We start from the raw sequence: 26,285 nt of genomic DNA, 5'->3' as shown, positions 1-26,285 counted from the left end.
CATTTATCTTGGGTGACCTTAGTTTGAATCCTAGTTCAGGAATTTGGTGAGCCCTGTAGGATGTCAAGCATGCAAAATTAGACGCCGTTTGTGAGAATTTAACGAAAATGACTTAAATGGTGGTGTTTGAAAACATAAGAGACTACATTGGTCTTTTTAAAACCTAAAGGACTAAAGTGGACTCGAAGTAAACTTAAAGGTGATATTTTGCCAAACAATTATATTCGACATATTTCGATATATTTGAAAAAAATATATATACAAAATCTACTTCAAGACCAATATCCCGTTCTTATGGCCAAAAAAAACACTCATTAAGGATTGCACAAATTTCTGAAAACAAAAATAAGTTTACCCAGCTTGGTGTTGAAGCCAGAAAACATAATGCAGGCAAGAACAAACTACCTATTAGGCACTTCACCTGAAAAAACTGAGCCTAAAATACAAGAGCTCATAAGAAACCTAGCTTGTACAAAATACATCTAATTTACTGTATAAAACACAACTATACAACACTATATACTCAAGCAGTAGTCTCAGATTTTTTATGATAAGTAAAACAGTCATGTTTTTGAAAAGAACCCATTGGAGAAACATGTTGAAATGTCTTTAGATTAGTCTGACATCCACCATGAGCAATCAAAACCAAAGCAACTTGCAAATGTCCTGCCTCAGCAGCACAATGCAAAGGAGTGTAACCAGCATCATCAACACAATCAACCTCAGCACCATGTTCCAACAAAACCTTAACACTTTTTATCCTCCCTTTGAATGAAGCCCAATGCAGTGGGGTCCACCCATTCTGATCCTTTCTATTCACTTCCGCTCCTTCCGCCAAACACTTCTTCAGCGCGTGCACATTATCAACCCTCGCCGCACGAAGAAGCGCGTCGCCGTAACGCAGTAAACCGAACAAGCGCGTGTGTCCACTCTCCTCCGCTATTTCAAACGGCGTTTTCCCGTTTATGTCTCTCGCGTACTTCACGTCGGAGTGTTCAAGTAAAAACTCCACCGCTTTATAGTGGTTTCTCGACGCTGCGTGATGAAGTGGGGTCCAGTTCTTAGAATCCACGGCGTTAGGGTTTGCTCCAACCGAAACTAGAAACTCGATCACGCTCACGTGACCTTCCATCGCCGCCATGTGAATCGGCGTCTTGAATCCTGCGTTCACCGAATTCACATCCAATTCATCGCCGAAGTAATCGAACAAAAACTTCACAACATCGATTCGATCCAAAACTGCAGCTTCGTGCAAAACAAAATCCACTGAATCGTTGATTCTGCAACCGGAAGCTACTAGAAGCTTCAGAACATCGAGTTTCCCAGTTCTGATTGCCACCGGAATAAGCGACCGACCGTTTAAATCTTCAAAACTCGCATCTCCACCGGCGGCGATAAGATCCGCAACGTAGTTTACATCCCCTCTTTCAACAGCGGGTTTCAGCAAATTCGTGAGATCTGATTTCGTACAAACGGATATACCTTTCATGAAGAGGCTACGAGCTTCAGCGACGGAATCATAGTTTGAAATGATGAACTCAGCCACGCTGGGTCCCACTAAGGTGACGGTTATAACTGCATCGCGGAAAACGTGGGGGCCGGGTTTGTTGAAGAGACGGCGGAGGTCCTCTGTGTTGGCCTTACCGGTTGGAAGCATGGAGGTTTTAACGGTGATGACGTCGGGATGATTAGAGAGAGGTGGTTGATTCAGATTTGAGAGATGAAGTATGTATGATGCTGAAGAGAGTGGTGGAATTACTGATAATGGTTTGTTGATAGAGAAAGTTGATGGGTTTGATGTTGTTAGTGAAACTGCAACAGTCATGGTGTGCATGAGATTTGTGAGCTTGAAAGTGGAACTGCACTTTTGGTTTTTCTGAAAGTGGAGCTCCAGTTCTTTTACCTCTGCTTTTACTAACCTATCCATGGCGGTGATGGTGAAGATGAACTCGGTGACGATTCTTCTTAATTCTGATTAATCTTTGTTAATCGTGTTTATCAAAATTGACGGAGAATGATAGAAAGAAGGAAATTAGGTGGTTGTTGTTGCTGGGATGAGGCTGTTTATTTTGTTTTCTATTTATTTATTTGATTTATATTATTAAGATTATGATTATTATTGTTATTGACTTGTTAGGGTTTTGAAATTGATTGATGATTAAATATATTTGTATCTAGATGTTCGTTAGTTAGGGTGCGACTGTGACAGGGAAGATGTGGGTGGGATGAAGAAGGATATGAATAAGATGTTTTGTTTTTCATGGTAACTAACTATAACTAGTCGATGCTATTGAATTGAACAGGAAATAGACAAGGTTAAAAAAAGTGTGTGACTTTGAATTTGAACAAGTTGAAATTTAAGCAGCCATTTTTTTTTTATCAAAGTGGGTCTGATTCAACGCATACATATTTTGACAAGTTAGAGGTGTAAGTTTGAACCAGTTCATAGAAAAAATGTATATTTTTTTAATTTATTTTTCTGTTAAATTGGTTATGGGAGGAAGAGGGAATTGCAATTTACAAACCTCGGTTTTGGATTATCAATTATATAATTGATGCTAAATTATATGTATTTTTTGTATGATGAAAGTGATAACAGAGCATCTTGTATATATTCAATTGATATTCTGTTACACACTGGTTTTGGCTGTATGTGATGACCAATTTGATTCACGGTTTAATAAAAAAATGCACGGTTTAATAAAAAAATGCAGTGGTTGTTGTAAGTTTAAATACTATCATATTTTCTAATAAATATTGCTATGAGTCAATTCTTTATAAAACTTAGGGTTAAATGCAATTCACCCCCTGCTATTAGGGTGACATTCGGTTTTGCCCCCCTGAAGTTTTTTTTTTATACGTCCCTCGTAAAATCAAAACATCAATTTTACCACACCCTATTACCACATATGCTGACTGCATAATTAATTAAGGCACATGTGGTATTTTTGTGTGCTGACTGGATAATTATTATTAATATCATTAATATTTTTTTTTGTGTTAAATGATTTAATGATTATTATTATTATTTATAAATATCATTAATATTTTTATATTAATTAAAATTTTGTTTACCTTCTTGTTTCCTTCTATCGGCTCTGCTTTTTATTTTTCAGTTCATACACTCTCAATCTCTCTTCTTCTGCTCAAACGAATCACCCAAACCTTCATCTCTCTCCCGGTTCGGTTCACATGCTCACCCTCTCCTAATACCCTCTCTTCTTGTTTTCACCGTGTGCGTTCTCTCATGATCTCTCTCGCGATTCATTAACAGAACAACAACAATATATTATCGTTTCTCTCAGTTTCGCCATGGATGAGGAATTATTTTTTTAAGCCAACTGGGTGTTGTTTTGGGACTCTTTCTCTTCTCTAACCAACAGCGGCCGCCGCACATTCTTCACCCCACCACAAACCCTAATTCATCTTAAAAACTCATAAAAACTCAGATTCATGAAATCCTTTTGAATCAAAAACTCAGATTCATAAACTTTAAGTCAATAAAAAATTTGCTAAACTAAATCAAATCTCAAAAACGAAAAACAAATCTCAAATCTCAAAATTTCCAGAACTCTCTGTTCACTGCAGAAACCGTTAACAACATAAGCCCTTTCTTATTATTCAGTCTCGAATTTCCGGAAATGCAATCACAAAAGAACTGGAAAAGCTCCTCCCAACCACCGAGAGAAGCGACGAGAGGTCATTGGTTTCGAGGAACTTTGCTGCGTGCTCTTGGAGTTCGAAGCCGTGGATGAGCAATTCATCTTGGCCTTCTTCAATGAGCCTTCTCTTCGACACTCTTTCAGCCATGGTGGATTGGTTTTTTTTTTTTTTTGGGAATTTAGGGTTCATTGGGTTTGATTAATGTTGCAATTTCTGGGCTTTATTGTTGTTATGAATAATGCTGTTGTTGGAGAAAGACCAGAGAGAAAAGAAAGGAGAAAGAGAGTTACGTGAAAAATGAAAATGAAAATGAAATAAATGAATTAAAATTATGGCGTGTCTCTATTTATTATCTAGTCAGCATAAAAAAATACCACAAGTGCCTTAATTAATTACACAGTCAGCATATATGGTAATAGGGTGTGGTAAAATTGATGTTTTGGTTTTATGAGGGGCGTATTAAAAAAAAAACTTCAGGGGGGCAAAACCGAATGTCGTCCTAATGGCAGTGGGTGAATTGCATTTAATCCTAAAACTTATGACAAATTATATGGTTGTATTTATCTTGAATTATTTTAGCTAAATCAGCAAATACTATTTTTGGGAGTCAAATACATGTTTTTCTTTGATTTTTCTTCTTCTTGAAATGCTTGTAAGATGTAAAAGATATATGGTGTTTGGTAATGTGTCTGAATTTTAATGTTTAAATAACTAAGTTTTTGTACATGCAATTGTAATTTCAGGCGTTTTTCATTCTATTTCAATAAAAGTATTCATATTAATTCTGAAGTGAATAAAACAAGTTTTTTTTTTTTTTTAATTGGAGCCTTTGAGGTAGAGTTAGATTGTCAAAATTCTTAAGGAAATTGAATTTGAAATGCTTGGTTTTATAAATTTAAATAACATTCTTGAAGGGCACTGCTGTGAAGCTGTTATCTTCAAACTCTTTAAATTATTTACCTCTATATGAATTTATGCAGCTGGTTTTATGTTGTTTTTACCAAATCTCTTGTCTCAGTGTTTGATATTATTTTGCAATTGCTTGGTTTGGAACTAATTATTTGTTTTACTTTGTAACAAACTTGCCATCTCACATCAAACAATTGTGTTCTTTCACTAGTTAGCAAGTTTTGGATTGCTGCTAAATCTACCAAATTTAGCAAGTTATATATAAGATAAATCTTATTCATTCATTTATTAAATCTAGCAAGTTATATATTAAGTCAATAAATTGTTAAATTTAGCAAGTTATTTATAAATCTAGCAAGTTATATTAAATCAATACATTGTAAAATTTAGCAAGTTATTTATAAATCTAGCAAGTTATATTAAATCAATAAATTGTAAAATTTAGCAACTTATATATAAATCTAGCAAGTTAAATTAAATTAATAAATTGTAAAATTTAGCAAGTTATATATAAATCTTATTCATTCATCAAAAATGGCTTCAGTATACCGTTTCAATATGATTTTAATATGGAAACTGTGTCAATGTCAAAACTGAACATCAAACTAACAATAGAAATAATGGTTAAGTTGACCATAAATATATCATGGTTCTATAAGAGTAGAATGAAAGATATATATATATATATATATATATATATATATATATATATATATATATATATATATATATATATATATATATATATATATATATATATATATATATATATATATATATATATATATATATATATATATATATATATATATATATATATATATATATATATATATATATATATATATATTTTGAATAATATATATATATATATATATATATATATATATATTATTCAAAATATATATATATTTTGAATAATATATATATATATATATATATATATATATATATATATATATATATATATATATATATATATATATGTGTTATAAAACTAACTAAAATAATATAGAGATCAAAGAGAGGTAGAGAAGAAAGAGAGCAATATTATCTTATCTTATTCCAAGTGTGCTTTACATTGTAATATGGGTCTCTATTTATAGGACTCAAGGGAGATAGAAAATCACACATATTAAACACATATTAAGTATGGAATAGGAAGATGAAGAACATGGAGATGGATGGACATCCACTAACATAATATTCATAACACTCCCCCTTGGATGTCCATTGAGGATATGCCTCGTTAAAACCATACTAGAAAAAACCCAGTGGGAAAAATTCTAGTGAAGGAAAAAGAGTACAATATCCTTTGAATGTGAATTGCCTCGTTAAAAACCTTACCAGGAAAACCCAATGGGACAAAACCATGGTGAAGGAAAAAAGAGTGCAAAACATATGTATTTCTCCCCCTCATGCAGACATTTACATGTGAGACGATATTCTTTGTAGTTATTTCTTAAAATGTCTTCTTCGAAGTGACTTCATGTAGTGGTAATAGTAATGCGGGATTTGATGAAGTTGTTTCCATGAGTTGTTTCATAGATCTCCATGAAATGGTTGTACCATCACATGTAAACAAATAACCTGTTTCTGATATACTATTGTGAGAATCTGACAAGTAACCAACATCTCTAAGATAACGAAGTATATGTTTGACTCCGTTCAAATGTCTTCATGTAGGCGAATAATTGTATCTTCGTAATAGATTGACCACAAACGATATATCGAGACATGTATAATTAGCAAGATACATTAGTGCTCCAATTGCACTAAGATATGGTACTTAAGGACCAAACAGTTTTTGTAATCATTTTCTTGAGGCCTGAAAGGATCTTTCTCTACATCTAATGATCTAACGACCATTAGAGTAGACAATAGATGATATTTATCCATATAGAATCATTTCAACACTTTCCTATATAGCCTTCTTGATGTACAAATATTCTTTTGTCCAAATGCTCAATTTGCAAACCTAGACATATTTTTGTCTTTTCTAGGTCCTTCATCTCAAACTCTTTATTTAAGCAATTTATAGCTTTTGGAAGCTCTTCAGGAGTTCCAATAATACTTATGTCATCCACATAGACAACTATTATTGCAAATACTTTTCCACATCATTTTATGAAAATACAAGTACAAATTGAATTATTTGTATATTCATCATTTAGTAAATATTCACTGAGGCGATTATACCTCATGCATCCAGATTCTTTCAGCTCATACAGAGACTTGTTCAATTTGATGTAGTAATTTTCTCGAGATCCATAATTACGTGCCTCTGGTATATTGAACCCTTCAGGGAGTTTCAGGTAAATGTCACTATTAAGTGAACCATATAAATAAGATGTCATTACACCCATCATGTTCAAATTATGCCCTTCATGTGTTACAAGGCTAATTAATTATCAAAAATCGATTGAATCCACTACAGGTGAATATATCAAAATCAATCTTAGGTCTTTGTGAAAATCATTGAGCATTAAATCAAACTTTATATCATTCTTATTTTTCTTTTTCACAAAAACTCATTTATATCACATTAGTTTCACATCTTGAGGTGTTCGGACTACAGGTCCAAAAGTGAGTTACTTGTAAAGTGAGTTTAGTTCTTCTTCAATTAAATATATTTATTTTGGCCAATTCTCACTTAGTCTACAATCTTTAATAGATTTGACTCATGATCCTCGTTACCATTGATCACTTTTACCGCTATATTGTATACAAAGACATTGTCAATATTGACTTTATTTGGTTATCTCAATTTCGGTTTCCATTCCATTTCATCCATGACATAATTTATCGAGATCTCTTTATTTAATATTTCAAGTACTTGATTTGTTCTTCTGGAACTGAAAATTAAATTAGGTCACAATGCTCTTAGCATTTTCATATCCTCACTTGGGTCATCTTTAGTTTCTTTTCTTAGTAGAGGACTTTTAACATTGGAACCGACTTTCATACCACGCTTCAGGCGCAACAACAACTCTGTTGCAATATTATATTATCCAATAGGAGAATCCACTTTGAGTGGAGTATTATCAGCTGATAATTTATTTCATATACTTTGCAAATGAATTATATTTTGAACTTCTGGTTCATATTGATTTGTACGAGGATCAAGACAACAATTTATTTTAAATTGTTCATTTGAACTTCTTGTTCATGATTTTAGCTGTTCATTTGAACTTCTTGTTCATGATTTCAGCTACTTATTCCCTCCCCCTAATATTGGGAAAATTAATTTATCAAGTGATAATCAGCCTACTGGGCTGCAATCAAGTATTTAATTATTTTCTCAAATTATATCCCTCAAAATTGAGATTCATATTAATTATATTTTTCCAATATTCTTTCATGACTCATCTTAATATATTATATTGGAGCAATTGGAATATACACAACACATCCAAATGTTCACTTAGATGAGAAATATTAGAATAAATTAGGGAGGACTAAGATATAGTATCTTGTTGGCTTAATGCGAATAAATATCTTAATATCATACTTTGGGTGTTTCAAATATATAATTTAGAATTGATGATCTTATAAGTATCAACCATATAATTAACTTTAGACGTCTAAAGAATGGATCTTCGGGTCCATTTTCTTTTTATGAACATATATTACATGATATTTAATATCAATTTTAATAATATATGTGATACTTATAAAGGAATTTCTAAAAAAAATCAGAAAACAAGATCTTAGTCTAATTAGTTGAGAAAATGATTTCACATACTTCTGGTTGTGAGTAGAGACATATGCATGATCTTTTAGTCGATGCAACAATTAATGTCATAAAAACTCAATTTCTCAAATTTTTATTTTCCTTTAGAAACACACAAAAATTGACTGGATTGAAGAAACTTCTGGTTCTTCAATACAAATTATGCGCATCATATTATATCCGAGATGACCCAACCGGTTTTACCAACGACACATTTAAGTGTAATTTGTAAACTACTGGTTTACAATGACATGTGCTTCAATTGTACTAATATAAGTGTAGTACAAACCCGAGAAAAAAGACGGTAGCTTTTCTATTACACATTTTATGTCCAAATTGTGTTGTGTAATACAAAGATATTCGATACCTCCAATATAATTCAAAACCAATATAATAGTATCTCATTATTAAACACTTTAATCAAACACATTCATATGAACATATTATCATATAATTATCAAACAATTACCCCTTATAAAATTAAACATATTTAATCATACAATATTATATCACTAAAATTATATCGTCATATATCGTGTAATTTAATCCACTAACATAATATTCATAACAATATATATATATATATATATATATATATATTATTCAAAATATATATATATTTTGAATAATATATATATATATATATATATATATATATATATATATATATATATATATAGAGGGGTGTTCATGGGTGCGGGTCGACCCACGAACCCGCTAACCCAAACCAAACTAATCTATAAATTACACGAACTCGTTCATTTACGGGTATACCCAATCCAACCCACAACAACTCATATAGTTTTGGTTCGGGTATCAGGTTTGAGTTTTGCAACCCGTGAACCCGTTGACCCAATCCATTGATGTTACATTAGTAATTTCTTATTTATTATTATTATTTTAAATAAAAATATAAATTATTATCTCAGTACTAACCATAATTTTTCTAAAAAAGTTTTATTCCCCACCAATAATATTACTAAATAAATGACTTTACGTAATTCTAAGACTAAATTTTGTTTCTTATTTTCTTTTGATCATTTCCAACTTACGTATTTTATAAAAATAATGTGTCTTGTGAAATTTTATACTATTACCTAGTGTTATGTCATGTTGATAAATATTATTAGATAATATATGATGTGTTTCATCCATTTTGTGTGTTAGAAATGATTATAAATGTATCGAATTGTGTTACAATATTTTTAAATTGAAAAAAATTTAAAATTATTTTATTTAAAACACAACTCACGAACTCAACCCAACCCATAAATGCACGGGTTGGTTTTGATAATGAAATTGCGGGTTGGATAGTGAATCCAACCCATTAAAGTTTGAACGGGTTCGATGACGGGTTAGGGCAAACCCAACCCACGTACACCCTTATATATATATATATATATATATATATATATATATATATATATATATATATATATATATATATATATATATATATATATATATATATATATATATATATATATATATATATATATATATATATATATATATATATATATATATATATATATATATATATTGTCATACCCCAAAATTTACCCGATATAATCCACATCTTCTAATTTATTAAGGGTGTTAAAAATTAAGAGCCATAGGATTTAATATACCTATTATTAAACTCAACCTCTTATAAAATTTCCTTATAAATTGGATGAAATAAAAATAGGGATTTGAATAGCAAGTATTTTTGGGATCCAAATAATGGGCTCAATTATTACAAAAAAAAAAGTTCTACTATCTTTGAGATATTATTTTGTATTTCACTAACACTTTGTTTTTTTATTACTATTATTAAGTTTATTATTAGTTAGTATTAATTTTTTTAGTTTTTACTAACTTATTATTGTTGATTTTTTTAGGATTATCATTAGTTTTTATTATTGTTAACTATTATTATTAGTAATTAGTATTAGTTATTATTAGGATTATTGTTATTAAATATTATTAGTACTAACTATTATTATTAATCTTAATAGGATTATCTTTGTTATTAGTTTCAATCATTATTTATTCTCATTTTATTTACTATTATAACTATTATTATTAATTATTATTATTAGTAGGTTGTTAAAATAAAATAAAAAAAATAATAATAAAAAAAAAACACAAAAAAAGTTCAATTTTTGAGTAGGCGTGAGAATTGGAAGGAGCAGATTGCTTGAGTAAAATAGGAAAAACAAGATTGGAAAAGTTACAATTGATTTGCAATCAAGTTGAATTTCTTGATTCAAATGGATTTTGTGCTAAACTAAATGACCTGATGCAATCATAATATACCAATAAACAATTGCAGACAAGGGGATTTGGCCGCAAAAGGATTTGGACTGAAGAAACAAAAACCGTAAAAAAAAAAAGAGAAGCTCAAGCAAAGAGCAAAAATTTCTTGAACCCGATTCCGTGCTTACACGCCTTCTGCATATGAATTAATTATATATTTGTGTTTGTATTGATGGTTTGATTCTATCTGGATAATTTAATTGTGTTTTAGATGCAGGTTTCAGGAGTCACCATTACTAGGGTTCTAAGTTCTCAAATTGGGGCTGCATAATTAGAGACTGAATTAGCTCAAATCAAGGGCTCTACCATGTTTAGAAATTGATTTATGATTTAAACATGATTTCATTTGGGATTTATTTAATGTGTATTGTGAGTTTGGAAGTTGCAGGGCTATGGCTATGCTTCAAAACTGTAGGTACAAGTCTGTGTTTTTCTAAAAAACTCACGAAGAAGAATCTCAACTCCAGCGTTTGTATTTTATGAATTCACAAACTTCTTGATCCCATGCGCCTCATGTATACAAGGTTGCCATACACCCTCCATGCTCAACCACAAGATCATACCACCACCGAATCTAAAGGCCAGAAGCGCGCTTCTCTACCGTAGAGCCTCAAGGGCTGCCACACAGGAACACATCCAGGTTTATTTTTATATTTTTATTATTTACCCATTCTTATTTAATTTATATGTTAATTAATTTTGTTTAGTTTAATTAATATAATTAGGATTAGATAATAAAATTAGGATTAGGGAAATAATTAGGGGTTTAGAATTATTTATTCGATTATTTCGATTAGTCGACTTAATTGATCTAATTAATTTAAATGGTTAAAAATCACAATAAAAACCCTAGAAAGGTTATATGCATTAGGGTTTACCCGATCCCATTGCCTATTTGGCGCAACATTAACCTTCGATTAATTCTCTCCTCGACCCGACTAAATCTATTAGTCGCATTAGACGAGAGATAAAAAATATATAATTTAAAATACATTTAATTTGCTGCCCGCGACGATCAATCTATCGATCTGAGTAACCAGCAATGCCCAATTAATCCGTTAGCCATACTGATCAAATCTATTGATCATCGCATCTAACGGTGACATATCAAATCAGGGTTGTACGCCCAAACACTTAAAACACATCAAACCACAAACCAAAGATTTTCATCTCTTCAATACTGCGAAACTACGAAGGTAATTCAAAATACCTTTTCAAAACTGCGAAACGGTAATTCAAAATACCGTCAACACATTCATATCAAAGCGTACAATCCTGTGCCCGAACTACGTTGACTCTGATTCTCTATAAAGAGATACGTAGGCACTTGGATAACCAAGGCGAGTCCCCTTCCCCATAAATCTCATCTTTGCCCTTTTCACTTCTTTAGCTATTAAACCTTAATATTTAGCCCTAAACCTTATCTTCGATACAACCTTAGGAAAGGCTTGAGGGTGCCTAACACCTTCCCTCGACCTGATTATAATAATCTTACCCTGAATCTCTAAATTGCGTAGGGTTTCCTATTCGCCCTTCAGAATAGGTGGCGACTCTAAAAGTCTAATTTTTAGGGCAGGTTGCTATATATATATATATATATATATATATATATATATATATATATATATATATATATATATATATTGAGAGTATATCAAGTGAGAGTATTTTATAATGAGAGATGAGAGAAACAAATATCAATCATTGAATTTATCATGAGAGGAAAATTAATAGCCACATTAATGTATTAATATTCTCTATATATATATAATTTAATGATAAAATTGATTAATGACTAATTTTAAATTTATGTTAAAATAAATTGTTTAAAATTTTTTTTTATATAAAATTTTGATTTTATTTAATAAATCACTGTTCATGGTATTTATGAATAGCAAATAAAGTATAAGTGTAACATATAGTGTCAAAATGACATTACTCAATTAACTATTTTCATTAACTATTTAAGAGGATAATTGATTTGTTTCGAATGATTTTGGTTTGATTTAAAATATTTATAAAATAAAATTTAGGATTGTGATATTTGACCTTGACTCGTCACGTAGGATGATCGGTAAATTAGCAAATATATTAATTTGTCAATGAAATAATATTGGTGGTTACAGAAATATTGATATTAATGAATGCTTTATATTCTTGTGTTTGGTTTAACTTTAGAGAACAAAAAAATATTTTGGGGTTTTGATTTTGGTTGTTTGCAACAAAAGATAAAATACAAGTAAATTTAATATAGTAAAAAATAATTTGAGAATAACATTTTAGGGATGAGAGTTTGATCTTGAATCAATTGGCATTGTAATTTAATCATTATGAGTAGCTAAGTTTCTCTAAGTTAGGTTTTCTATGATGAACCTATTTTAACACTTGTTGGGAGATATATTTGATTTGTTATTGCACATATAATTTGAGTTATAATTCTATTCAATTGCTTCTTGTTTGTAATGCTTTTTATGTGAGATACTCTTTTAATTTGATTTTGGACAGATAGGGAATACTGACCATCAGTCTATTTGTTGGATATAGAGCAATTGTTATACTTACGCCGGTTGAATAGGGATAGGAGACCTCGAGTAGTGGCTTATGAATTAACGTGCTATTGCATCGCCTAATCTCGCTTACGTCAATTGACTAGGGATAGAAAACTACTAGTAGAGATTAGTGAGCTATACACCAAGGAATTGGGTATAGTGGTTTTGTTAATTCGTGGTGGAATTATAGCAACAATATCATTCATGTAATACATTGAACATCAACAAGGGAGAAATAGGGAATTCTATACAAAACCGCTTTCAAATCTGCCATGGGTAGCGTTACCCCCACCAGAACCGCCAGATCAGAGTTGCTCTATAATTGCCGCTAAAAAAATATCACTCATCTTGAGTTCAATGTTGTAGTGGCCGACCACTCTGGGAATTCTTAATGAAGGTACACATGGTCATTCCAATGTCAAGGTCGGTTTGAAAACAACAATTGTTGAGGGAGGGACATGCGTGAACAGAGGTTGTGTTCATTCTAAAGCTCTTTTGGCTGTAAGTGGTCATGTGCGAGAGTTAAGGAATGATTATCACTTGAAATCGCTTGGTTTATAAGTTTCTAATACTGGGTATGATAGACAAGTAGTTGTTGACTATGCTAATAATCTTGCTTCAAAAATTTGCGGTAACTTGACCAGCTCAATGGAAGCACTTGGAGTGGATATACTGACGGGTTTTTGAACTATTTTGGGTCCTCAAAAGGTGAAAGTTGGCTCTTCTAACAATTCAGTAACTGCCAAAGACATCATCATTGCCACTGTTTCCGTTCCTTTTGCTCCTAAAGATTAAAATCGATAGGAATAATGTAATCACTAGTGACCATGCACTCAAATTGGAGACAGTTCCTGATTGGATAGCAATTGTTGGAAGTGGTTATATTGGCCCTGAATTCAGTGATGTATATACAGCCCACCTTTGGAACTGAGGTTACCTTTGTTGAAGCTTTAGATCAACTTATGCCTGGATTTAATCCTGAAATTAGCAAGTTGGCTCAGAGGTTTTCATAAATCCAATGACATGCATCCTAGGCAAGCAATGTTTTTGGCTGCTCAAGTGGACTGTTGTGAAACACTTGAAGACATTTTCTCATCGCGAGAGAAAGAAGATGCCGAATATTTTGAATTGGTATGGTTGGTGTACATGGGATGCTTTCTATACTAATGCAACTTCAGAGAATGTGAAAAAAGGATTACACAGCTTTGAGGATGGTGGAATTCCTGCTAAATTTGTGATAATTTATGATGGATGGAAATCTGTTAGCATGGATCCCAATGGTGTTGAATGGAAAACGGATTCTGCAGCAAACTTTGCAAATAGGTTAACTCATATCAAAGAGAATCACAAATTCCAGAAAGACGGTAAGGAAGATCAACGAATAGAGGATCATGCAATGGGACTTCATCATATTACCAATGAGAAAAAAAGGATCATACGTAAAGCAAGTTTACGTGTGGCATGCGATAACGAGATATTGGGGAGGTATTAAACCTGGTATTAGTGGCATGGAACATTATGAGTCAAAGATCACATTCCCTATCTCGTCTCCTAAAGTCAAATCCAATCAACCAGACGAAGCTTTAGATACAATGGCCATCAATGGACTTGGTCTTGTGAATCCTGAGAAAGTTTATCACTTTTATGATGAAATCCACTCGTATCTGGCGTCTGTAGGTATTGATGGTGTCAAAGTTGATGTTTAGAATATTCTTGAAACTCTTGGAGCAGGACAGGGTGGGAGAGTGAAACTTGCAAGGAAGTATCGCCAGGCTTTGGAGGCATCAATCTCTAGGAACTTTCCCGATAATGGAATCATTTGTTGCATGAGTCACAATATAGACGGATTGTATAGTGCAAAGCGTCCGACCGTTATTAGAGCATCAGACAATTTCTGGCTAAGAGATCCTGCATCACACACGATTCACATTGCGTCAGTTGCATACAATACTACTTTCCTTGGAGAGTTTATTCAATCAGATTGGGACATGTATCATAACTTGCATCCAATGGCTGAATATCATGCTGCTATAAGAGCTGTTGGAGGATGCTCTATTTATGTCAGTGACAAGCCTGTACACCATGATTTTAATCTTTTGAAGAAGCTTGTACTTCCGGATGGTTTTATCCTAAGAGCTAATTTCCCTGGGAGACCCACCAAGGATTGTTTAATTGTTGATCATGCTAGAAACGGAAAGAGTCTTCTAAAGATATGGAACATGAGTGATTATTCTGGAGTTGTTGGAGTATTCAATTGTCAAGGAGCTGGTTGGCGCAAAGATGGAAAAAAGAACCTTATCCATGAAGAGAATTAAAGGTGTCATTTTAAGGGGCCAATTAATTTGGCCCTAGCCCCTATAATAAAAGGGCCTAAAATAATTTTAATAGAGAATTTCTTTATTGACCCCCAGCAAAATTCCCAAAAAATTGGTGTTTTCAGATTTCGGAAATGCATCTCCGAAAACACCAAAAAATTGGTGTTTTCGAAGATGCATTTCTGTAATGCATGAAATTTCAAAAAATACATTGGTTATAACAGTCAGGTATTATTTCAGAGGGTTGATGATTTGTGGCGTTTAAGTGTCATTTGTGGAATTCATGATCATGCCTCTAATGCCAAGCTACACAGGGATCCAACGGCGCGTCGGTTGTCCCACGGAGAGAAGAATATTATTTCGGATTTATCGATAATCAAAGTGGCGCTGAGAAACATACTTTTCGATTTGAAGCGAAAAAGACCGGATAGCGTTTCAAATATCAAGCAAGTATACAATGAATGACACAATCTTAAAGTCTTGAAAATATGCCCTCGTCGGAAATGCAACAACTTTTGAAACTATTAGGCGATAACCAATACGTGTCAAGCTTCCGAACGTGCGAGGACAAAGTTACGATGCGTGACATTTTTTGGACTCATCCCGAAAGTATCAAATTGTTCAACACATTTCCAACCGTTCTTGTGATGGATTCGACGTAGAAGACCAACAAGTATAGGCTCCCGCTTCTAGAGATTCTCGGTGTGACCTCGACGAACAAGATTTTTTCGGTCGGAATTGCTTTTTTGGAATGTGAAAAAGAAGATAACTTTACATGGGCTTTGGGAATATGCAAGTCCTTGTTTGTTGATCAAAAGAATATGCCAAGTGTCATTGTTACCGACCGAGACAATGCTTTGATGAATGCGGTCGATACCGTCTTTGAGACATCGACCGCATTATCTTTCCGGTATCACATAACGTGCAACGTGGGAAGTAAGCTCAAACCCACGGTTGGCACTAAAGATAAGCCGGATGAAAACGGTAAAGTCATCAAAGCCGATGTTGTGGTGGATAGGATTATGGCCGCATGGAGGGAGATTTTAGATGCACATTCCGAAGAGTTGTATACCGATAAATTGGTACACTTTAGGTCTTTGTGCGTTTCTATGAAGACTTTTTGTCATTATGTCGAATCCACTATCCTTGACAAAGTAAAGGAAAAAGTTGTTTATGCTTGAACGGATCGAGTAAGACATCTTGGTTGCACTACAACTAACCGAGTTGAATCCGCACATGTGGCGTTGAAGAGATGGTTGGGTGATAGCAAGGGGGATTTGTGTCGGGGATGGGACACCGTGAACCAAATGCTCGAAAATCAACACAATGAAATTCAAACATCTTTCGATCGGAGCAAGACGGTTATGGAACACCGGTTTAAGGGCCAAAATCTATCCTCGCAATTGATTTACAACATATCCCGTTCTGGATTGAATTTTATGTTTCACGAAGCTAAGAGGGCGGAGACAACGAGTTCAGATAGTTCTAAATGTGGGTGCACAATTAGAAAAACATATGGGCTTCCATGTGCTTGTATACTTTCTAAAAAGATGAATTTGAATTCACCGATACGCATGGATGAAGTAATCGACCATTGGAAGAAGCTCCGTTTTGATGATTTCGAGCCGCCGAAAGAAAATGATTCCAAAATCACCATCTCCAACGAGTTGGAAGTGATAATGGATAAGTTTGCTAAAGCGGATGACACAATGAAAATGCACATAAAAGAACAATTGCAAAAAATTGCATTTTCGGAGATCACCGATTTGAAACCGCCATCTCAACCGGTTAAAACGAAAGGTGCGCCGAAAAAACCGAAAAATACCCAAGAATACACATCAACCAAATGATCTCCTTCATACTTTGAACATGTTGATGCATTGATCCCGGATTCACCAACACCAAAGTCCAAGTGTAGTGGTAACAAAGGAGCGTGTATTTCGAAGCCGCCTCGCACACCTCCGATCAAAAAATTTCCCATGATCTACATTGATGAGATGTCGCTTTTTATGCACAAATATATTGATAACATAGTTGATGTTGGCACCGACGACAATTGTGGATATCGGGCCGTTGCGGACATTTATTTCGGAGTTGACTTCGCATAGGGACATCTACGCCAGATTTTATGAAAATCAAGAAAACTTTGAGAAACTTCATGATTCACTTGTTCCATCACTAAGCGGTATCGCCCCGATTTCAAAGTGGATGTCATTCCCCGATATGAGTCATCTCATAGCAAGTGCGTACGATTGGGTGTGTGTCGATTTGACGAGATTTGGATTATGTGAGACATTCTTTCCACTTCATAGTCGACCGCCTTTGGACGCGTCGAGCCGCATCATATGCACCGGGTATCTAAGATCGCACCATTCCGTGCAAGTTTTTTTGAAACCGGGGTGTCCTATACCGGCTACTTCTTGTCAGTGGACGACACATCATACAAATGAGGTGGAGACTTGGCCGGATCCTTTCGTTGAAATAATGGCAGAGTTTGAAGAAATGATGAAGCAAGAGCGTGAGGAAAATAGAGAGCGGTCGAAGAACATACCGATTTTAGATCTAAGCGCCACCGATTGGTTCGGCAAATTTTAGTTTTAATCGGACCGTTTTTGTATGTAATGACCAGTGCGTGTCATTTTTTGTATGTATTGTCGTTTACCATGTAAAATCAAACTGATTCAATACATATATAATATAAGTGTGTTAAATGTTGTCATTGTTTATGTTGTGCCTATTTTGTATGTATTTGTTATTGTTATCTCAAAACAAAATGCAATGCACAAAATGTGATTTTTCAGCTCTGTTTCTGCATAATTCGGAAGTTCATTTCCGAAATAAACACGTTTTTGGACTTACTTCGGAAGTTCATTTCCGAAACATCCACTGAATGTAAGATAAGGTTTGTTGGGCCATTATTACTCAAATAAGTCTATAAATACAACACAATCTTTTTCATCTTCATCACACCACAAAATATCAATGACACAAATGCCGTTTGCGGAATTGATAACGTCGCTTGAGTACCGCTCGCCATCGCTAAACGACGAGGGAGACGTTCAATTCACCCCATTTGAAGTCAAGAACGACGAAGACTTAGCAGTTTTGTGGACAACTTTCGATCGATTTTATTCAAAGGGTCCGATCGAGTTGGATGCGAAACTTTAAAGATCGAGGGCGGACGTTATCAAAATGTTGACTCATCCTCACCTACCCGTGTTTAACAATATGTAACTTTAATTTTATGTAATGTGATCTTTGTAATCTTCATCCTTTAAATAAATCGAATCGTTGTTGTTTGTTATTTTTCTTCTGTATCAGACCTTATTTTGGAAGTACATTTCCGAATTCTTCCAAGGGGGTGAATTCAGAGATGCACTTCTGAATTCACCTATTTTCTAGAAAAAAAAATTATTTCGGATGTATATTTTCGAAATCAGTTTTTTTTCATAAAAAACATCTTTTCGGAAGTGCATTTCCGAACCACATTTTTTCTCATAAAAAAGTGACTTCGAAAATGCATTTCCGAAGTAAAGGGGCATTTTGAGATTTTGCCACGGGTGACCAAGAAAGTAGGGGGACAATAAAGAAATTTTCTTTTAAAATAGTAAGCCCTCAAATACATATGGTTCAATGTTAAAAGGCCCCTAAATTTGAAAAGGGAGCTATAAGGCCCCAAATAAAATAAAAAACTTAATTTTAGAAAATAGAATAAAATTGAAAATAAAATAAATAAATAACTTTTAAATATTTTTTTTTAAAAAAATACGTTTAAAATTTTCAAAAAACAACAACTTGTTAAATTAGTTTATTTAAAAAAATTTAACAAAAAATATATTAAATTTATGTTATAAAATTCCAAAAAAAAACTTCAAAAATAAAAAATATACTTCAGTATATAAAAAACATAATATATATATATATATATATATATATATATATATATATATATATATATATATATATATATATATATATATATATATATATATATATATATATATATATATATATATATATACACTCAATTATTACACCAATACTTACACCTGACAGTACTTTACCATAGTCATTAAATTTGGTTAATGCTGTGTAAAAACTTGGTTAATGCAGTAATAAAGCTGGTCAATGCAACATCCAGATATTAAAAATATTTTTTAACAGTCATCAAACTTGGTTAATGCACAGTAAAAATTTGGTTAATACAGTAATAAAGTTGGTTAATGCACGTCTAGGTATTAAAAATAAACGTCCGTACATGAATAATATCCGTCCGTACATAAATAGTGACGTCCGTATATGAATAGTATCGTCCGTACATATGATGTAGGTGTAAGGTTTTGTGTAAGAATAACATTTCTGATATATATATATATATATATATATATATATATATATATATATATATATATATATATATATAGAGTAGGACTTTATATATTTTTTTCCAAACATAAGCATTCAATAAAATCATACAAGCCCATACCATTGCAAACCCAATCATAGCATATACATAAACCAAAAAAAAGAAAATCATACATACAATTCATACCTTCACATTTTATACACATCAAGCCATACACAATAAGGTTAATAACAAGAAATCTATACACACATTTCAAAACAGAACTATAAAGAATATCATACTTTAACCTGCAAAACAACCCCATCTATTTGCTTAATATAAACAATATCACAAATTAATTTCCAAGTCATGGCCACAGTGACAACTAACCTCCAAAAACCTATGCTGCTAATAATTCTTAACTAATTTGAAACAACATAACAACAAAACTCTCAAAAAAATAAGGCCCCTTCAGTGGAGCCAACAAAAATGCATTATGCAAAGGGTCTAAAATTTTAGGGCCCAAATTAAATCTCAATAATTGGGGCTCAATATAGTAGGGCTTTAATGAGGTTAAATAATTAGAACTTTTACTTATTGGGCTTATTTGACAGCTCTAAAGAGAATACAGGCACAATAACTGCATGCATCATATTTTTGGTTGAGATGACAGTAACCAACAATATGGAGCTCAAATATTGTCTCACTATAGTTGCAAGTGCATGCTCCCATGTTGTTTGAGTATTGAGTTTATGACTACCACTCTCATGAAGTTGTCCCACTCATAAAAAATATTTTCTACATTTCTTTGAACCTTGCAGATAAAGTTCAAGTGAACCCAATGACAATGTTAGACTTAGAGTATAGAATTATAATTTAAATATTATGTTAAAAGTTGAATTTAATTTAGTTGGTCTTTTATTATTTAGTTGGGATTTTTAGCTTTGAGACTCTTACTCTATTATCCATTACTAGTTCTATATATGTACTCTCATTGAGAGATTTAGAATTATCAATCAAATGAAAATGTCATCTTTTATTCATTTTATTTTACTCAGTTATTTTAGTGTTCTTCCTCTTTTCTAGTAAAAAGTTTTGATAGGAATTGCTTCCTATCATAGTGTTGATTTAAAAATCCATCATATTGTTAATGGCACATGGCTCAACATGAAGTTCAGGTACCTAGCTCAAAGTTTAAAATGGTTGGTGATAAATCTTGTGAACTTGTTGGCAATTAATTTATACGATTTTATAAAAAAAATAAATTAGAGAATGTATTGTTGCAACTATTTTATCCCTGTTTTAAATTGCCTATTGTTTTACTTCTACTTACATGATTATAATATGTGTTATGATGACACACTAATTAGGCATTGTATTGTGCTTCTCCAATTCTTTTTCCATGTCTTACACCTATTTTCTACACTTTAAGCCCTCTGATTAAATAACTAAAATCGTTCAAATTCCATGGCTAAATTCGTCTTTTTGATAAATAAATCAACCATATTCATTTGACATTAAATGCTGTCTATTGTGTCACTTTTTGATTGGTATTTCATTTTTATTTTTTGGGTTTTTCCTTTTTATTATTATTATTATTATTATTATTATTATTATTATTATTATATATTATTATATATTATTATATTATATTATTGGTGTATTAATAATAATGACAATTTGCAAAACCCTATTTCCTAATAATAATGACTATTCTACGCGTGCCGATACATAATAACATTTGGGTGACTTGGAATGTACAAAGTTATTTTGAAAACCTAAATTCTTCTGCTACAATAACTGCAGACCTTTCATTATGCTAAAACTGCTTTTATGTTATATAACTGCAAACCTTTCACGTATAATTTGGTATTCAAGAGGCATACTTGAAAACAAAAAAACCCTACACCATTTCATCATCTCTTCATTTTCTATACTTTTTCCATTTTCTGTTCATTTTCTCTTCGAACAGAAGCGCCTCTATCTCATTCTCTTTCATTTCTTCTCCAAACCCTATTCTCAATTTACCCCAATTTCACATTTTGTTCTTCCCCCAAATCCCAGATCTCAACCATGTTTGAATTTCAATATACAAAGTACCGATTCACGATTTTAGTCGATTCCATCACTATTTTGATTTGAACGGACAATACAAATTAGAGTTATTACTACGGTAATTAACGCGTAAAGCAGCTATTATTGGTGGTGATTGACAATGGTTAGTGGTGGAAGCAAAAGGGGCGATGGTTCGTTGGTGATTAACAATACCAATGTTTTTGCGGCGCTTGATACTTTGAAGAGGAAGAAGAAATCAGACAAGGAGAAAAAGACCATGGCGTCCAAATCGCAGATTGTAAATGAAAGAAGAAATCGCCGCCTCCGAAGCACTGAAATCAATCTTCCCTGATGAATCATCCAACCCAATCCCAACAACTCTTCCACCGTAAGTTTTTGCCAATACTTCTCCACACCTTTCCCTTTGCTCTCTTATCCATCTTCATTTTCGAATTTGCGCAGATTGTTGAATGCTGAGTAGAAATTTTAGATAGTTAAAAGCATCTGAGAAGAGTGCATTCAAATAAATAGATACATGGTTGTTACAATGATATCTGTAAAAAGATGGCATTTGGAAATGATGTGACAAACATTAGCTTTACGAGGAATAAAACTGGTTTGTTCATGGGAGGAGACTTCAGTCAGAATCTTAAGAAGCAAAAGATGATGGAAAACGATAGTGGGCTTGGTCTTAAAGACAAAAATCAGACCTCATATCAATTTGGTCCTTTTGCTCCGACTTTTGTATCAAAATCCGTAACTTCATTTACCAATCTGTATTTTTCTCTCATAGTTTGTCTGTGTTCTCATTGTTTATCTGTCTGTTTGTATGCGTTCTAACCAGAATTTTTTGTTTTTATTAGATTGAACAAATCGATCTAAACCTCCTTTTCTGTTTTTAAAAAAAATAATCTATGGAATACATTTACATGGATCTCTGATGTTATCTAATTTTTATAATCTTTTAATTTTGTCATCAAGGTACACAGTCTTATCCTTTTGATTTGGTGTTCCGTTTTCAATTGCACCATTGGAAGCAGCATATGGCTTCATTTTATTTGTACAATTCTCTAAATGGAGAGAAAAACTTCACTGTTAGTATATACTTCACACTGCTATTTGTTTAGTATAACCTGGAAGAATAGTTCCTTTATGTTTCATTGTACAACTGCTTAATGCAATATTGTTTTTATATTCAAAATGGATTCACATTCTAATTTAAATTTTTTTGTTACCTTTGCAGCCAGGCCAACTTTCTACAACGAAGTTGTCGTAATGTTTATATTCAACGCAATTATGCTGTTTGCTTGCGAAAAAACACAATAATCTCAGTTATTCATTTTCGGTTTTGCAGTTTGATTGGTAGAAAGAAAGAATAAGTTGAACATAGCTTTTTGAAGATCCTGCAGGTGACTTTACTCTTGCAAAGCTGGAATTGGATTTCAAGAGATTATGGGAGGAGTTTATAGCAGATCTTCATTGACAAATCAAATAAACCAACTGATTTATTTTGTGTTTGTTAGATATTCATGAAATGAAAAAGGGTTTAATAGAGGTTTGTAATGTAATATAACTGTTTTCACTGTGTGTATATACACATCTAATAATGTATTGAATGTTATAAGCAAGAGTTTGTTTTGTATAGTCTGGTGTCAATGATCCCCTTAAAGTAAAACCTTTCATCACTTTATTAATTTTTTTATTGAATTAAATTTATTATTACTAAATTGAAATTAAAACATTTTATAACTTTTCAGTCTGCTTCAAGTTTAATAAACACGTAATTAAATCACTTTATGCCTTTTAATTTTACTTTTTCAAAAGACTGAATCATTTTATGCCTTTTAATTGTTCAATGATTTTAATACCAATATTTTCTTTCAATGTTCATTATGATTATTATTTATTTATATAGATTATGTGGGTCTCTAAACATCACACAATTTTTGAATTATTCTATTTTAACTCCTAATTACTATTTAACAAAAGAAAATCATTATTTAAAAAATCACGTTTTAGTTAATTATGATTTTTTTATCTTTCCTTGTGTGTAAAAAAAATATCATTTATAAACTTCAATTAAAAATAAACATTTAATATAACCGATTAAAATCAATTGAATAGTTTAATGTAATTGTTAACTTATATAATAAATATTAAAATACCTTTCAAATTGATAAGAATAGATTGGAAATTTAAATAATATTTTTATAACTTCTACTGGAATGTAATTTATTTGCTTTCCTAATAATATTGATACATGCATATGTTTACAATAATCGTGGGCTTGAGTTATAATGTTTCAAGTTCATTTGTGGAATTTAAATAAATAAAATAAAATAAAATCCAAAAAACCAAAATTACAATAACACGGATTTTAATATAGATAAATTATTCCATAATTATTAATAGTATGAAGAAATATGTATAACTATTTGATTATATCCCACAAAAAATAAAGGGTTAATACCTAATTTCCGCCTGCCATATAGGTAGAGCTGTCAAAATGGGTTAGCCCATATGGGCCGGCCCGCCAGACCCGAAAAATCATAGGGCTTGGGCCTTAAAATTAGAGCCCATATTTTTCAGGGCCTTTTAAGCCCAGCCCTGAAAAGCCCGCTACCCATTAGGGCTAGCCCATATGGGTCGTGGGTAGCCCATCAGGCTCGCATAATTATAACTTTTAAAAAAATATATTAATTTTATATTATATTACTCCAAAATAGCATATTGATTTTTCTCACTTCACTAAATTTTTCTCTATTTTATTCAATCTTTCTCTTTTAAGTATTATACATTAATATAATCAACATTTTTTCATCATATTATATTAGTTTTTCTCTTATAATAAATATTCAAGTATTATTTTATACAATTTAGACATATATTGTATTTAGAAACACATTATAGTATTTATAAGAGATAATATAGTACTTAAAAATGTATTATGTTTAAAATAACATAATTTTTAATTTTATTTATAATAAATATTATGGAGTTTTTATTTTAATTTTTTAAAATAAAAAAGCCCATTTAGGGTCGGGTAGCCTGAAGCCAATCTAGGGTCGGGCTCGGGTAGTAAATCTCGAGCCCATATTATACCGGGCCTTTTTAGCCCATGCCTAAAAAGCCCAGGGCCCGCTAGGGCCGGCCCATTTAGGGCCGGGTAGCCCATATTGACAGCTCTACATATAGGGGTCATTTGAAACCCCCTGCAAAAAAAAAAGAGTTGCAAGAATTTCCCTAACATTTCAGAATTCTCTCATTTTTTACCTTCATCAGCAAAAAAAGCTGATGTGACATGTATTTTTTTTATTTTTTATTTTTCTCTAATGACGTGGATGCCCAGGTGGTTTTTTATTTTATTTATTTGTTAATTTTAATGCCACATGTATTTTATATTATTTTTATTTTTGGTTAATATAAGAATTGTTAAAAAAATTTTGAAGGTGGGAGTTGAGCCCACTCCCTTCCACTTCAAGTGAAACCTGACTACTAGGCTGGGAGTTCCAAGTTGTTATATGTTTGCATTTAATTATTGTTATAGTATCCAACTAATTATTTGTATTTAATTAATAATTATATACAACTAATTATATACTGTAACTTTTTTAATATATATTTTATATACTATTTACTATAGATTTTTTAATACTATGTTTTATATACTATATTTTACTGTAGCTTCTTTAATATACATACATACATACATATATATATATATATATATATATATATATATATATATATATATATATATATATATATATATATATATATATATATATATATATATACTAATTTAAATATTTACGTTTTATATATATGCTTTAATAAATAATAATATACTGCATACTAATTTACACATTTTTTAATACTATGCTTTAATAAATAATAATATACTATTTAATAAATTTAATTTATTAAAAACGTTATATTTAACTTAATAAATTTAATTTAAAGATTTTATATAAATGTTTATATCTAATTTAATTTAATTTATTTTACTGTTAACGTTATTAATTAATATTTGTTTATATTAATTTAATTTAGTTTATATTTTCTAATTAATATTAGTTTATTTATTTTAACATTTATGTTTAATTTTATTTAATTTTATTTAATTTTATTTAATTTATTCAATATTATTTAATATTTTTTATATTAATTAATATTTGTTTATATTAATTTATTGTAGTTTATATTTTACTGTTACATTTTTTTTAATATTAATTAATAACGTTAATAGTAAATTAAATTAAATATAAATATTAATATAAATTGTTTAAATTAAATTAATTAACTTAAATATAACGTTAATAGTAAAATAATATTAAATAAATAAAATAAATTAAATTAAATTAAATTAAACATAAATGTTAAATTAAATTAAACTAATATTAATTAGAAAATAT

General features: G+C 31.4%; 1 protein-coding gene and 1 pseudogene across 1 annotated transcript; one reads left to right on the top strand and one right to left on the bottom strand.

The window, feature by feature from the left end:
* Positions 1-271: 271 nt before the first annotated feature.
* On the bottom strand, positions 272-2,288 carry LOC131643898 (protein VAPYRIN-LIKE-like). Its single transcript, XM_058914252.1, has one exon. The coding sequence runs from the start codon at positions 1,925-1,927 to the stop codon at positions 524-526; it is 1,404 nt and encodes a 467-aa protein (XP_058770235.1). The 5' UTR covers positions 1,928-2,288; the 3' UTR covers positions 272-523.
* An 11,885-nt stretch (positions 2,289-14,173) lies between these two features.
* Positions 14,174-15,470, top strand: LOC131651903 (probable galactinol--sucrose galactosyltransferase 1; annotated as a pseudogene).
* The last annotated feature ends 10,815 nt before the right edge of the window (positions 15,471-26,285 follow it).

The sequence above is a fragment of the Vicia villosa genome, linkage group LG1, assembly GCF_029867415.1.
Source record: "Vicia villosa cultivar HV-30 ecotype Madison, WI linkage group LG1, Vvil1.0, whole genome shotgun sequence".
NCBI classification, from domain to species: Eukaryota; Viridiplantae; Streptophyta; class Magnoliopsida; order Fabales; family Fabaceae; genus Vicia; species Vicia villosa.
The sequence above is the reverse complement of the archived record's forward strand: the minus strand, read 5'-3'. Positions and strand labels throughout refer to the sequence as shown.